The sequence below is a fragment of the Panthera onca genome, chromosome A2 (assembly GCF_046562875.1).
Source record: "Panthera onca isolate mPanOnc1 chromosome A2, mPanOnc1 haplotype 2, whole genome shotgun sequence".
NCBI classification, from domain to species: domain Eukaryota; kingdom Metazoa; phylum Chordata; class Mammalia; order Carnivora; family Felidae; genus Panthera; species Panthera onca.
In genome coordinates this window covers 122,116,033-122,131,185 of record NC_138340.1, presented here as the reverse complement: position 1 = coordinate 122,131,185, position 15,153 = coordinate 122,116,033, and the positions used below count along the sequence as shown (strand labels likewise).

Sequence of the window (15,153 nt, the reverse complement as noted above, 5' to 3'; positions counted from 1 at the left end):
GACTGCTCCCCCCTCTTAGCTACCACAGGTCACCACCCTTCACCGGCCACCTGAGCATCACCTGTGCCAGGCACAGCTTCACTCCGTCCTGATGGCCAAGCTCCTGGCAAAACCTTGGGTCCCATTACCCAACACAGGTGTGGGTGGGGTCAGAAATGTGAGTGGAGGGACAGAGGGAGGGACAGCTGATCAGCCCCTGGTGCTCCCTGGGCCATGCTCCCAGGAGGGCAGAGGGACTGATGGGGCTGTCACGCTTCAGTCCTTTCAGGCTCCAGAAGCAAAAGTCGTCCCTATTAGGTGCAGGACCCTGTGTTGCTCTGATGGAGTCCTGTGAGGCTGTGTCCACCCACTGAGAGCAGAGATCCTGAGGGCAAGAGGGCAAGCAGTGGCTCCCCCCACCCAGACTGAGTCCCTAGAGTGGGCATCGATCTCCTCTGGGAGCCAGAGATCCTTTGTTGGGAACACGGTACCAAAAGAAGAAAAACTACAGGAAGCCTCGATGACCTTACATTTTCCTTTATTGTGTTAACATATAATGAAATTCCAATTCCAAAGAGACGTATATGCAGAGCAGACAGATGCAGAGTCTCGTATGCAGCAGTGAGAACCAGGCAGGAAGTGGGTCTGCCCCCTCTCCCCTCCAGCACAGCCCTCATCCCTCCTGGCTTCTAACCACCGCCCAGGCAGAAACCGAGCAGCTGGGAATAAGAGGGGTCAGTCTCACGGTCCAAGGAGTAGCCAGAGACATGGCCTTGGTTGCCAGGCCTGGCCAAATCATTAACTAGCTGTGGGACCTCGGGCCTCAGTTTCCTTATCTGTTAAAAGGGCTAGAAGTCCCTGCTAGGGAATGGAGTGTGTAGATGTTGTGACGGGTTGGTGACCATTAAGGGTCACCTGGTTGTCCTGCTGCTTTGGGATAAACTGCAGATTGAATCACTTGGGTTTTGTCACCATCGTGGCTCCAGGCGTGCCGGGGGACCTGCTCTGGCCCTGTGGGATCGAAGAGACCAGGTAGATGGCTGCCCCTGAAGCAGACCCTGCACTCTGAACTGTCCCTGGGCTGCACTGGTAAGCTACCTCATCAGGCCAGGGCTGACTGTCCCCTCCAGGTAAATGACAAGGGAAGGCTGTGCCTGGGGTGACACAGGGAGCCTGTGCAGATCTCCCGGCTGCCCAAATGCCTCCAACCAGGAGTTTAGCAATAAGGGGGGCAGGGATCGGCTCCTCCTCTCCCCTCGTCATTAGCTGAGGGCTTGGAAGCCCCGCTAAGAGTCCAGCAAAGCCCATTCGCCTCTGTGTGCTGATCCGCACCACGGTCACCTATCCTCAGGCTTAGGGCTTCAGACGACCAACTGCCCTTTAAGAAACACACACCTGCATAAGCGTGAGCTGTGTCTACACCGGCAGGAGGAAGTGGAGAACCGAACGGTGATCGAGATGATGCAACAATAGGTGAGAAAGGTCAACTAAAGCTCAGTGAAGAACATGGGTATTCCTCCTTTGCGCACCCGCCGGCCTCATTCCGCGATAGCAGACCCTGTCCCCGCTGCGTGGGGGTCAGCCCTGCTCCCCCGGGAGCCCTTCTCACGGCCTGAACTGCCTCTGCTTTGAAACATGTATGCATGTGTCCCTGTGTTCACACAGGTGTCTACGATAGCTACACATTTGGGAAAGAACCAGGGCAAGTGGAAGAAGGGCTGCCCCATACTACATCTTCTAGAACCCACGGAGTATCTACACTTACAGAACAGAGAGGCCTTAGGCCCGCATGGCTCTCCCTGACCCTGCCACTTTACAGATGGGGTCACTGAGGCCCCGAGACATGGACAATCCCAAGGTCGTACAGCGAGTTTGGGGGGTGGGGGGTGCAGGCGGAGCCAGAAGCAAGCCAAACTGCAAGAATGAAGCCTGTGTGCCACTTGCCCCCTACCCCTGCACCTCCTGGGATCTCTTCCCCTCAAAGCACCCTTGGGGACAAAGTGCGTGTTTGGGAAGAAGGAGGGCCACGCCCAAAGGCACAAAGCAATAACGGTGGCACCCCAGACACCTGCAGCAGGTGAGCTGTTGAGCAACTCTGGGATGAGAGGGATTTTCTGGCATACCTTCCATCACACTCTGAGGGGACACCTTAGCAGAGTGGGTCCCTCTCTTTCACTTCCTCCGTGACTTCAAGGGAGTGAGTGGTTGGTAAATCTTGGTCCTCAGGAAGCCCAGAGGCCAGGAAACAGAGAAAGAGAAAGAAAGTGACAGAAACAGCCCCAAATCAGGCTTGACCACGCAGTTCTGGAGGCTCTTTGGGAAGTGACGGTGGCCAGCCTGTCAGAGTGTCTACGACATGGATTTCACCCCTCCCCTCCCTCTGCCCGCCCCTGCCCCGCCCCCGCGTGCGTGCCGGGGGCCAGGGCCTCTCTATTTCGGCTTCATCTCCACCCTGGAGTTGATGTCGTCGCCATCCAGGTCATACTCCTCCACCTGGCCGCTGGTCCACACCTTCACGCGGTCTGTGAGGTCACTGCTGCGCGGGGCCAGGATGAAGTCGTAGATGAGCACAGCCAGGGCTCCCCCGATGAATGGCCCCACCCAGAAAATCTAGGAACAGAGCGGGCATGCTCAGAGGGCATCCACTGAAAGCCTCCTCTCCTGGGACGCCTTTCCTGAGTCCGCCCCCACCCCCCGCGCCGACCCCATTGCATGGGTTCTCTCCCACCGGTGCCTGGGTTTAGAGGCAGGCGGTGTTGAACCCCAACATCCCGATTCCAGTGCCCCCAGAGCTGGCCCCAGCCAGGACTGTGGTAGCGGGCATCTCCTTGCCTTTATGTGCCCCAATTCAGGGTGCCTGGTGTGACTAGACCAGCCCCTTCTTCAGGGTGGCCACAGCCCCACCCTCCCCAGCTTCGGAAGGGCCACAGGAACATCTAGTTTGATCAAAGGTTGGTCTGACACAGAAACATCCACAGTAAGAACAGCTATGTCCATGGAGTGCTGACTCTGTGCTAAGCTCAACCTATAGGCGGTGAGGCCACTTGTCCCAGTGCTACCCCCAGTGGGGGGTGCTACGATGCCCCACTTCACTGCTCAGGAAATGCAGGCACCACGAGGGCCAGGAGCCTGCCCCAGGTCACCCTGAATGGGGTGCCGCTGGGATGCTGGCAGGCAGCAGCCCAGCCTGAAGTCTGATCCCACCACCCCCATGTCAGGCCTTGGTTTTCCAATCTCCTTGGCCCTGTCTGTCTCCCACAGCCTCTGTGATGAGGGAGGACGCTGCAGGGTGGAGTTGGAACTTCCATTCGGCACCTCCACCTCCCAGGGGATGGTGAGACCCCTTACCCAGTGGTCCTTGAAGTTATGAGTAATCACTGACGAGCCAAAGGACCGGGCGGGGTTAATGCCGCAGCCTGTGTAGTCGATCTGCAAGGGGAAGGGCAGGGAGGCAGAAGGGGGAGAGCCAGAGAAACACAGACAGAGGGAGAGGAGGCGAGGCAATGACACACAGAGAGAAAACAGGGGGGTAAAATCAGGCTCAGAAAGAGGGGCACGCTGACCCAGAAAGATGGTCAGGGGGTCCCTGTGCTGCCCTCTCCTGAGCAGGACCCTATCCCCAGCCCCAAAGAGCTGATCATCCCACCCCCCTACCCGTGAGAGGGTACCCCGACCACCTCTGCCTGGCCCTGTTCTCCCCACCCTACCCCCAGCCAGGAAGACCCCACACTCACCGCGAGCAGATGTCCCAGGGCCACAGAGAGGCCGATGGCGAGGGGGCCCGAGCCCCCGAGATCACGGCGCCTCCTGTCAGTGGTGGCCAGCACACAAAGCACCAGCTGCAGGGTGCCGATGATTTCGATGCCCAGGCCCTGGCCAGAGTTCACACCGGGGGCCAGCTGTAGGAGAGAGGGACAGGGAGGTTGGGTGAGTGGGCAGAGTAGGGACTCTGTCTGAGACCCGCCCCCCCGGGCCCAGGCAACTTGGTGTCCTCAAAGCCCATGACATCAGCCCCTGGCTAGGCCCAGAAGGGCCCAGGCCCCTCCCAAGAACACACCTCTGGTAGTAGACACCAGGCTCTGTCCCTTCCACGACTTTGAGGAGGTGCCAGCTCAGCCCCTGGTACCTGCCTCCTCCCTGCAGCACTCCGCCTAGAGGCCAGAGAAGCCTGGGGTGAGGCAGGGCATCTCCCCACCTCCAGCCAGCCAGAGTGCCCTGAGGGTACCGAAGCCATAGGCAAGGGGCAAGCCCCACACATGGGAGGAGACGGTCAGGGATTCTCAACCCTGCAGGGAGCAGAGAAGCAAATGGCCAGAGACATTGCTTCACACCCCAAAAGTCCAGAACATTCCACCCCATCTCCTGCTGCATCTACAACTCCCAGAGTTGAGAAGGGTCTTCCTCAGTTAGCTGGCCCCAGCTCCCTTAGTCTCTCTCCCTGTTCTGGTCTCCCACGCTGCCCTGCCCTGTCTCCTACCCACCCTCTGTCTGTCTCTCCCGGTTCTGTGTCTCTCCCATTTCTTCTCAGCCCTCCCTACATTCCCCTCCCTCTCCCTCCTGGAACGCCCCCCCCCCCCAACTCCCTGGCCACATAGGCCCCGCCACCACCGTCTGGCTACCACTTGCTTTTGGGCCACTTTTAGAAACATGAGTCATGGAAAAAGAAGGGAATGGGAGCCGTCATGAGGTCACCGGAGCCCTCCCTCTGCAGCTGCACCAGGGAGACCCCTCCCCAGGGACCCCTGCACCCGCCCCTTTGTGGGGGTCCCAGGGGCCAGGGGCACCCGTACAGGAGAGCTGGGCCACGTGAGCAAAGGCTCACTGGCAAAGATGCCTGGATGTGGCCATGTGGGCTGTCTTCCCCCAGGGCAGGGCTGGTGTGCCCAAATATGCCTGAACTTGAAGCCTCGTCCTGGGGGCATGAGGGGGGCATCCTCCAAAGCCAGAGGGCATTTTTACAAAACTCTAGGTGGGGGGCCCTCCTCCACTCCCACGCCCAGTTTTCTCAGCCCCACCCTGAGGCCATCTTACAAGAACAATTCTCTTCCCGCCTTTGTCTGCAACCCTGGGTCACAGGGAAAGTGACTCACATCCCCTCCCCTGTGTTGCAGCCCCAGATCTAGGCCTTTCCTGGCCGACCCCAGAGCTTTGACCCCTCAGCTCAGCCAGCCCGGGGGGCAATGCCCAGTTTTGTTCCCATCCCTGTGTTCAGGTCCTGACTCTCCTACTTGTGCTGCCATGGCCATGGCCTTTCCCCAGTCTGACCCTCAGGTTCCCCATCTGTAAAACAGCTTTTCCTGCCCACCTTCCAGAGTGGCCGGAGTTTCAAAGGCAATGGTGGGGGGTGTCTCGGGGCATCTGGAAAGGGCTGCTGAGGCAGGAGGGATCAGGACAGTTGTGGCTTTGTTCTGGTTCTTTCTCACCTTATCCCCAGACTGGGGGACAGCCAGAAGGGGCGGGGCCCTGCACAGGGTTTTGGAGGCCGGAGCGAGGCCTGCCTGGAGCCAGGACAGGCTCCGTGGAGGTGAGGTTGGTGTGACCGGGCCAACTTGTACAGATGCCCGTCACACTCACACCTGCTGCTGCCCTCCTGCTCTTCCCGCTCTCTCCTCTGCTCCCCAGCGCCAGCCTAATTGCTAGCTGGCCGGAGTCCTGAAACCAGGCCTGGCATGCTGATTAATGGAGCCATCGTTCTAAGTGGTTCCTGCCTCCTATACTCCCCATTCCCCACCCTCTCACAGACTGGGCCTGGGCGAGCTCATCTCCTCCCGCAGTTCTTAACCAGGTCTGAGTACCCCAGGCCCTGCTCTGCCCAAAGGCATGCCTTCTCATGCAAAGTGAGCAGAGCACAGGAGCCGGGTGCCATGCCCAGCACTCTTGAGTCCACAGGAAGCAGGAGAGGTGGCCACCCGCCCTGGGAACTCTGGGTTATACCCCCTCCTGACCACCCAGGGCATTGAGCTCAGAACCACGCAGGTTGACAATCTTCCTCTCCCGATACCCATCACCACCACCACTAGGAAGCCTCCCCTGATTGCTTCAGTATCTACTGGCTACTTCTGCTTTAACCACCAACGCACTTGTGTGACTTACATCTGGAAAAACTTGATAATTCAGAACTGAAAAGGATAGTTAAAGGTCTGTTGAAACTTGATGTCCAGGAAAAGTAGGTAAACATTCAAAACGTGTTACTGTTTACAACCCATTAAATTGGAAACAATTGCTTAAATAAGGCTAATCCCAGTTGTGGTCACTTGGTGTTGGGAAAAAAAAAATATGTCTGCACATCCCCAGGTAGTTTTGCCCAGCCGAGGCTTTATATTTCACTGATTAAGCCCCCTTCCAAACAACAACAACAACAACAACAACACAGTTTTATGAATATAAGGATAAACAACAGAATAATCCACACATTTAATGTGAAGTATCAGAAAGACACCAGCTCTGCATTTTCACATCAAATCCATTTACGCCCACTGTCAAGGCCCAGTTCAGATCCCACCAGCTCCAAGAAGCTTCCTCCTATCCCTGGCTGAAATTAATTTCTGCTGCTACCCACTCACACTGTTAACCCTCCTTCCTCCTCTGTAGGTCGTCCAACCCCTGGCCTGGGAGCTTGGTGAGGACAGAGTAGGGAGACCTTCCCATCTTGCTGCCCAGGCCTCATAGGGGACACTTGCTGCATAGCAACAGAAGTAGCAGATGATGCTAATTTTCCAGAACTTCTATCCTCTCTAGAAGCAGCCTGGAAGGGAAGCTCTCTGGATCCAGTGCTAGGTTATTTGCTTTGTAGCTTGGAGACCACAGGCCAGTCATTAGTTTTTGTGGGTCTTACAGGGCAGCCATGCAAGCCTCTGTAAGAGAATGGATGAGGAGGCTGAGTCCCAGGGACAAGATAGCAAAGCCAGGATCCTTGTCCCAGCCAAGTGTCCTGATGTCTACACGCCCAGCCAAGGGACCTGGCTATTCCCAGCTTGAACTGAGGAGCAGGCAGAAGATGGCTGTCTAGCTGCCAGTGTGCCCCAGCACCCAGGAGAGGGTGGGGGACAGGGTTGACCTTTTTAGACAATGGGTCCCTAGAACCATCCCTGCTGCCCATGGACAGACTGACCAAGGTAGCTTCCTAGGCCCAGGGCCCCAACTTGACCTGGGCACCCTGGTGTCCCACCCTTGGGGAACAGCAGGCACCAGGCCTGGCTGCACGCTGAGCATACACTCTCAAAGAACAGGGGAGGGGAGACATCGAGGCCTGCCCTGCTCACCCACTGCCTCCAGGACTCAGCACTCACGTGAGGGGGACCTCAGTGGGTCCCTTGTGTCACTCCTTCATGGATATTCCTGTGTGCATGTTCCTGTGGGTATCCACGGCTGTGTGTGCCTCCGTGTATGTTCGTATATTGGTACCTGCAGGATCTGTAGGTGACCAGATGTGTCCGGGTGTAACTCTCTCCTTTTCCTTTTCGTGAGATGTTAAGAGGCTTATTACAAAATAATTGAATGAAAAAGTCTATCAGAGAGCTACATAAATTCGAAACCTGTATGCGCCAAACAACATAGCCTAAAAATAAGCGACAGTTGACAGAATATAAGGAGAATTTGATCAAGCCACCACCAGAGTGAAAGAGTTTAACAACCCTCTCGTAGAAACTGATGGACTGAAGCAGTCAGACAATATAAATAGCACAAACAGGAAGGATTTGAGCCACATAATTAACAAGTTTGATTTAAGGAAACTCTGTAAAGCCATCCACCCCAAATTTGAGAATATCCACTCTTTTTCAGCCCGTGTGGACATTCAGACGAACTAGTCAGGTATTGGCCAGTGTATCTCAACGTTCTCTGAGAATCCCTATCACACAGGGTGCCGCCTCTTACCAAGGTGGGCCCTGTGCACCTGGGGGTCTCTGTGACATGTGGCCCTGTATGGCCGTGCTGTGTGTCTGATGGCATTTCTGAGTGTGCAGCCCTGTCTCTTTGTATCACACAGCTACACTCAGGGTCCACTACTTGGCTGAGGAAAGGGAAGGAGGAGGAAAGGAAGCCCCCTTGAGGGACAAAGAGTCACAGATCTCAAAGGGCCCTTATTTGCCCCCAGAAGCCATTTCATCTTCCTGACAAGAAACAATACACAAAGTAATGGCTTCCTCCTTCCCTCCCTCCTTCTTTTCCTTACTCCAGGGCAGTCCCCATCCTCCTGCCAGGGAAAGGAAGAGGCTCCATTGAGGAGCACTTACCCCACCTTCCTAGGATCCCAGGGCCCGAGTGGAACCACCCAGGCTTGAGAAGATGCTCTCTACACCCACGTGTGTATGCCCCTATGTGCCATGTACTTGTGTGTGTTGAGGGGGAGGGGACGTTAGTGAAGTGTGTACACGTGCACTTTAGAGAAGCAGAAATAATCAAGGGCTGGGAGGCAGGCTGGGGGCATGGTCCTGCCCTGCCGTGATCTGCTATACAACCTCACAATCTCAATGCCTCTGTGGCCTCAGTTTCCTTATCAGTAAAGTGGAAGCCTCGGCCCAGATTTTAGCCCTGGACAGTCTCCAGGATTCCTCCCTGCCTGACATGGGACCCCTAGCCCCAGGACCTACAGTCACCCTCCCGGCCAGGATCCTGAGTGCAGGATTCCCACAGAGCCATCTGACCTAGGGTCTCAATACGGCACACTGCTGTACCCCCAGAGCTGGCTGCGGGCAGATTCGACTTGCACACCTAACGATAGGGAGCTTACTGGCTTGGTGGCAGCCCCTTCCTGATTAAAAATAAAAATTGCTTCTTTGCACTGAGCAGACATCTGCCTCTCTAGTTGTCCTGGCGGTGGAATTTCAGGCACCGAAAGGAGCTACTAATGGGAACAGGGCATTTTCCAGGCTTTTCTACCATTTTTGAGTTGGGGTTCTTAACCCCACAGAACTGCAGCTCCTTGGTTACATAAAGAGAGCCCCTCACTTATCCCCCTAAGCATCACTGTGGGCAAGGAGCCCCCCCCCCCCCACACACACACATCCCTGGGGAGAGGCCCTGGCTGAGGGGACAATGGCCATGACAACATTTTCCTGCCGACACCTGTGAGTGTGTTGGCTCAGTCCCAGCTATTCAGGAGACCCCAGACCCACTGGCGCTTCCAGAGGGCAGGGACCATGGCCCCCAGGGAGGCTCTACCAACAAGAACAGAGGAAGCCCTGAGCCAGTCCCTGAGGGGTGGACATACGGCACGTTTAAGCCACCTGGGGAAAGCCCTGGCGGCTAATGCTGAAGGAACCCTTGCTGAGTGGGGCCCTAGAGAAAGTGGGGAGCAGTCTCTGGGACTGAGCTCAGGTTAGAGGGCCCTACATGCAATTGGCCTGCAATGAACTAATGGCTCAAGGTGTGAGAGGAAGGCTGTGACCCAGGGGCGTGAGGGTGAGGCGAGTCCCCTCAGACTGAGGCACTCCAGCGGGCCAGGTCCCCTCTCGTGGCACTGTCCCTTCAGACGAGGATTCACAGAGCGAGCCCTGGTTAAGGCCAGGTATTGGGGTGGGCAGCCTGGGGCTGGCAGGGCTGCTCTGAGGGCCCCCACTGGGGAAACAGCCTCAGAATTTTCTGTGGCGAGGGAAGTCTCCACCACAAAACTCCTGCCTCTCGATGCCCTCCCCCTCATCTGGTTCTGGCTGGAAACAGTAATTATATGTCCCAGCTGTGGCACCACCACCCAGCCCCCAGCCCCCCTCTCTGGGCACATCCGTCTGAAAACTGGCTTCCCTCTCCCCAGCCCACCCCCAGCTCTGGAGGAGGCAGAGGGGCCCTCAACCCTGGAAGAACCGGTGGCCCAGCGCGGGGGTTGGGGGGAAGGGGGCCAACAGGGAAGGGACAACCCTCTGGCTCTGTGGTTGGGGAAACTGGGGAAGGGGAGAGTTTAGGGCTGAGGCCAGGCCCAGGCCGTGACCTCCCACTGCCGCCTTGCCTGTGCTCACAGCCTGTGCCGCCCTTTCTCTGCCTGTAACCCCCTTTTCCTGCCTCCACATTCAGGTTCCCCATGGAGCTTCCTCCCCGAAAGCCTTCCAGGCCCTTCCCACCGCTCAAAGGCAGAGAGGTTCCTTTGCCGCTCTGACAGTCCCAACACCTCTTATCACACCTGCCTCCTGCCCCATATCGTGGGCAGCTGTGCACGGGGCTTATCTTGCTCGCCAGGGTCTGCCAAGGGTAGGGAGCTGGTGACTCAGCCCCCAGCTCAGCCCCCAGCAGTCCCATTTTGATTTGCAGGGAGCATGGGTGAGTGAGCCAGAGAGGGGAGGAATAAAAAGAGCCAGCTAACAGTCAGGACTCCCAGGTCCAGGAGCATCTTGCATTTTCCAGAGCCCAGCCACGCCCCGCTGTGTCCCTATTTCACAGACGGACACTGGGGCCACACAGGTGAGCTTGTTGGCCTGAAGCGTTTCAGTGTCTGACAAGGACAGAGGGAGACGGGGACACCAACCCCTGCCTCTGAGACTGTCACTTTGGGCCTAAATTGGGGTTTGGCTCTTAGAACCAGCCAGGATCCTATAGGCTGGACAGAGGCCCGTGGTCTCTCCAGGGTGCATCCCAAGTCCTGACTCAGTGAGAAGAGAGTTGTCCCACCATGCCCCCAGGGGCACCCCCTGACTCACTCCAACCACTTCCTGCCTCCTTTCCCTATTTTCCTTTGAAATCTCCATGCCAACAAAGGGCCCCACCTAGGTTTGGGCCAGGGTGGGGTCCGGGGCCCAAGGGGCTATGGGAGCCTCCAGCAAAGCCTGGGGGAAAGAATGTGTCACTTGCTGCTTAGACTGGTCTCTGCCCCTCTCGAGGCATTGAGGCCACCTGCCGGGTCCCTTCAGATCCCTTCAGATCCCAAGTCCGGTGTCCCAGAGGAGGCCTTGAGAGAGATGCTTTCTCTGTTTCTAGGCCTAGAACTTGTGCTTCTGGACCCCAAACTTCCATTGTGTGGACAGGAGAGTGCCTGCACCCCACCTCAACACTCAGTACCCTTGTGTTCAGCACAGCCCCTCTTAGGTTCCTCTCAGCCAGACCCTCCGGGGAAGGCTGATAAACTCAAGTCTGCAAAGTGAGCTTGCTGGCGGTATGGGCAGGGCCGAGAGAGATCTAGAGACCTGGGTTCCTTCTTGGAGTCTCAGGGTCCTCAGCTCCAGTGAAACTCAACAGGTGAGCAGGAGCAGGCCTTGAACACGGTGTGCTTGCCTCTGAGACCAGGGCTGGCCCCTGCATGAGCTTATCCCTTTTCCCCCCCTATCTGCAACCTGCCCAGCCCAGGCATCTGGGTAACTCTGCAAAATGGAGGTCAGAGAAGGGAAAGGACACTGGATCAGGGTGTGGCCAGATCAAAATGACACTGTGGGTGCCCACCCTCCCCCACATCTGCCCGTGATGCCTGAGTTAGAGCGCAAGGTCTGATGACAGATGCCTGTCCTGCCTGTCCCTTGAGAAGGAGGGTCAAGAGGGGGCAGAAGGCCTGAAGAGATTCAACCCCTCCCCTGCGAGGCCCTTTTCCCCACCCCCCATCGCGCCCAGCCCAGCCCTAGCGTGAACCTGACCCTACCCAGGGGGCACTCTCCGAAGTCACCTGGCTCTGCCCCTCTGGAGAGGCTGAGGCTTGGAGGAACGTGGCCTGCCAGAGTTCTGTCCCTTCTACCCACCTTGGCCACATCTTCCCTGACTAAAGTCTAAACTCCAGCCTGTAGGCTAATCTTCAATCTTGGGCTGAGCCACAGTTAGCTCCTCGGAGGGGGCTGGGTAAGGTGTCACTGTGACACAAGAAGTGCTAATTCCCCTGTGGCAAGGCCATGCCCTCACCAAGCCTCCCCCAGCTGAAGCACCCGGGTCTGAACTTCGGCTGGGAAGCAAGAGAACGATTGCTATATAATCACCCGCCGAGGAGCCCTTGGCCGGCTCCCTCACCGTCCCCACACCCGCCTGCCCTGCCCGGGCCTGGCCAGCCTCCTTTCTGTAGATCTGATTCCTCCTCTATGCTCCTTCACTCTCCCCTTCCCTGGGACGGCACCCTCCAAGCCTTCCTCAGCCTCTCTCAGGCCAGATTCCCCCCTGCTGTGGCCCAAGCCAGGTCTGAGTTTGCACTTGGCTGAGGGTCTGGAAAAGCCCAGGTCCGCGACAGCAGGCAACTGCCGCCAACGGCCAATTAGCTGTGCTAAGCGGCCCGGGAGGAATGCTTCTCAGCAGCTGCCACCCAGTCGCCAACCTCTGCTTACCACCAGCGCCCCCAGCCCAGACCCCACTCAAGCCAGGAGCAGTGGGCACACACAGGTACACGCACACACCCCCACCCACTCACGCAGTGGCCCTAACTCTCCCAGGCACACTTCTAGACACAGACGCACGCGGGGGCACACAAGCTTACACAAGCTCAGAGACCCATGCCAGCATCCACGTGCACACACCGCTCACACACACACACACACACACACACACACACACGCACGTGCCATGCCTCACAGTGCCTGGCGACAGAGAATGGAGCCCAGACAGGAGGCAAGATGTCCCCACGCTGGCCGCCACCCCACACTGCAATCCAGGAAAACCACCTGCAAACAGCCGAGAGAGTGTTTTCACCCCCGATCTTTGTCCACTCCCTGGGGACCAAGGAGCAGGAGGGGCTTTTTCCTTGAAGGCAGTTCGTTCGGGGCCCTGTGTGACCGTGGGGCCGCCCACCTGGGTCCTGCTCACGCACTGGCAGACCTGACACGGACATGCCCGGCATCTAGGGACAGCGGACAGCGGCTCCTGGGGGCCGGGCTGTGGGAAGAGGGAGCTGGCTGCACAGGCAGAGCGGAGGCAGGGCCAAGAAACTACAGCCGAAAGGTGTAGCACCGTTGGCCGGAAGGTTAGCTGCCTCCAGAGCTTATTCCCCACAGTAGGTGCCCACAGGGGACATTGGCAAGACTATTGTTCTCTGGGTCTCGGCTTCCCACAGTGCCTGGCAGAAAGCAGGCTCTGGGCTGCAGGTGTAGCTGAGCACCAGCCCCAGCTCCGATGACCCCCAGAAGCCTCTTGTCCCCTCGGCTCCTCAGTGTCCCCATCTGCACAATGGGTGGAGGGGGAGACCTATGCCATCTCTGCCCCATTCCAGAGCCCTGGTGCCTGGGACGACCTCACATACCTCGTTTCGGCCGAGCGAGTTGTCCGGCAGGGAGGAGGTGACGCCCGAGAGGATGGCAGTGGCCACGATGGCCCCCACGCACTGGGCGATGATGTACATGATAGCCCTGAGGATGCTGATCTGGCAGCTGAGCAACAGCCCCAGCGTGACGGCCGGGTTGAGGTGGGCGCCACTGATGTGGCCCACGCTCTGGGCCAGGGTGGCGATGCTCAGCCCGAAGGCCAGTGACACCTTCACGTTGTCCTGGGAGGCACCTGCTGTCTGGTTGTTCTTCACCGGGTAATTGAAGCCCAGGGCGGAACCGATGCTGATGAAGACGAAGAGGGTCATGGCCAGGAACTCGGCCACCACGGCCCTCCAGAAGATCTTCTTCTTGAACTCGCTGGCCATGCTGGCAGGGGGCTTGGCTTGAGACCGCTGCCTGGTGCTCGACTCCCTCTGAGAGCTGAGCCACAGCCCGGGCTGGGACTATTTATAGGGCCCCGGGGGCAGGAGAGGAGGGGGGAGCACAAAGGGAGGAAGGCCTCTCCTCGCTCCTGGCCCGCCCCACACTACACAGGCCTCCTCTCAGCGATGGATGCAGACACAGCGCTGCTGTCGGCCTGCCAACTTTTTTCCCTCCCTCCTCTCCCTCCTCCCTCCCTCTCTCCCTCCGCCCTCAGCCCTGCCCAGCCCAAGGAGGCAGGCAGGAGGCAGCCACTGCTCTAATAGGCTTTGGGAAATTCCTCCAAGTTGGCCCCGCTCAGGGGGCCACAGAAGTCCAGGTGTCCCTGCCCTACGTGCAAAGCTCAGGGGGTGCCCGCAGGCAGAGCCAGGAGCACTGGATGGGGCAGACTGGACTCAGCAGGTGGACAGTGCCTTCCCTGGAGGCGGGGCACCATGATACTGCTTGCCTGACATCCCCATCCCATGCCAGGGTGGCGTTAGTCTGGAGTCCCCGGGTCCAGGGGTCCCTGGGGGCATTCTGGGCCTCCTGCATCCCAGACTAGGCCTGGCCACTGGAAGTCCCTTTAGGGATGTCCCGGACCCCAGACCCACTGGCCAGGTCCAGTAGATGGGGGCTCAGAGGCATTAAGAGGCACAGAGAGCTTGTCTGTGGCCCACCCTCCACTCTGGGGTCAAGGGCAGGCTTTGGGGGCCTTCACGCTTCGGGAGAAATTTGAACCAATGATTTCAGGGCAGGTGGGGAAAATGGGAGCAGTCTAGGACTTTTACTCTCAAAGGCTGCAAGCCGGCAGACCACTGGGGAGAGAGAAGGGACGGCAACCTAGCCTGGAGACAGAAAGGAAAGAGGAGAAAAGACACAAGATAAGGGGAGAGGCAGAGACACAGACTGAGAAGGGAAGACAGACAGACAGACAGGGGAAAACAGAGGGAATGAAAAAGAAAAAGGGGAAGTAGAATCCCAGCAAAAGTGGAAGTGAAACAGAGACATCTCCAGGCCAGGCCGAAAAGGAGAGACAGACAGGGAACACAGAGGGTGAAGAGATAAACTAGAAAGAGAGGAGACAGGACTGGACCCAGAGGCGAGATACAAAGGGGGAAAGATGGGGGAGGGGACGAGGCTGCTCTGCAGACCCCTGTGGTCCACCCTGTGCCCTCCCTGCACAGCCTCAAACCAGAGGCCCAAAGGCAGCTGATAAACTGTGCAAGCAACTAGACTCCCACGGGCAGGCAGCTGCTGCCCGTCCGCCAGCCTGGGGCAGTCAGGGTGTGCAGTTAGGGACAGAGCAGCCAGGTGGGGCCCTGGGAGGCAGGCAAGGCCCGGCCCAGGAGGGAGGGGCCCACTCTGGCCCTCTCCTCCCACCTCCTGCCTACCCGTCCTCGGTCCTGCTCCTGAGTATTGACTTCTCCCCAGTTTACAGGTGGCAAACTGAGGCCCAGCAAGGGGAAGGACATCTCTAAGTTCTGCATGTGCCAAGGGCAGGGCATGAATGGGCATGCGGGTCTTTGGCCTCGTGTCCAGGGGCCATCTGCCGAAGATGACACCATTCCCTGTTGGCCACCCTTTTGCCTGGCTGCAGCACGTGCCGCAGCCACCC

At 58.1% G+C, this 15,153-nt stretch overlaps 1 protein-coding gene across 1 annotated transcript; it reads right to left on the bottom strand.

Moving 5' to 3' along the window:
* Positions 1-510: 510 nt before the first annotated feature.
* On the bottom strand, positions 511-13,624 carry AQP1 (aquaporin 1 (Colton blood group)). Its single transcript, XM_060632833.3, has 4 exons — positions 13,112-13,624; positions 3,714-3,878; positions 3,328-3,408; positions 511-2,589 (listed from the first exon to the last, which is right to left on the bottom strand). Exons 1-4 carry the CDS (start codon positions 13,499-13,501, stop codon positions 2,410-2,412), a joined length of 816 nt encoding a protein of 271 aa, XP_060488816.1. The 5' UTR covers positions 13,502-13,624; the 3' UTR covers positions 511-2,409.
* Between the last annotated feature and the right edge of the window lie 1,529 nt (positions 13,625-15,153).

Coding starts and splice junctions, on each gene's coding strand:
- AQP1 (XM_060632833.3), bottom strand. CDS start 13,501: ATGGCCAGCGAGTTCAAGAAGAAGATCTTCTGGAGGGCCGTGGTGGCC. Junction 3,409..3,713: donor CCCTGGGACATCTGCTCGCG/GTGAGTGTGGGG, acceptor TTCCCCTTGCAG/ATCGACTACACAGGCTGCGG. Junction 2,590..3,327: donor ATAACTTCAAGGACCACTGG/GTAAGGGGTCTC, acceptor CTCTGTTCCTAG/ATTTTCTGGGTGGGGCCATT.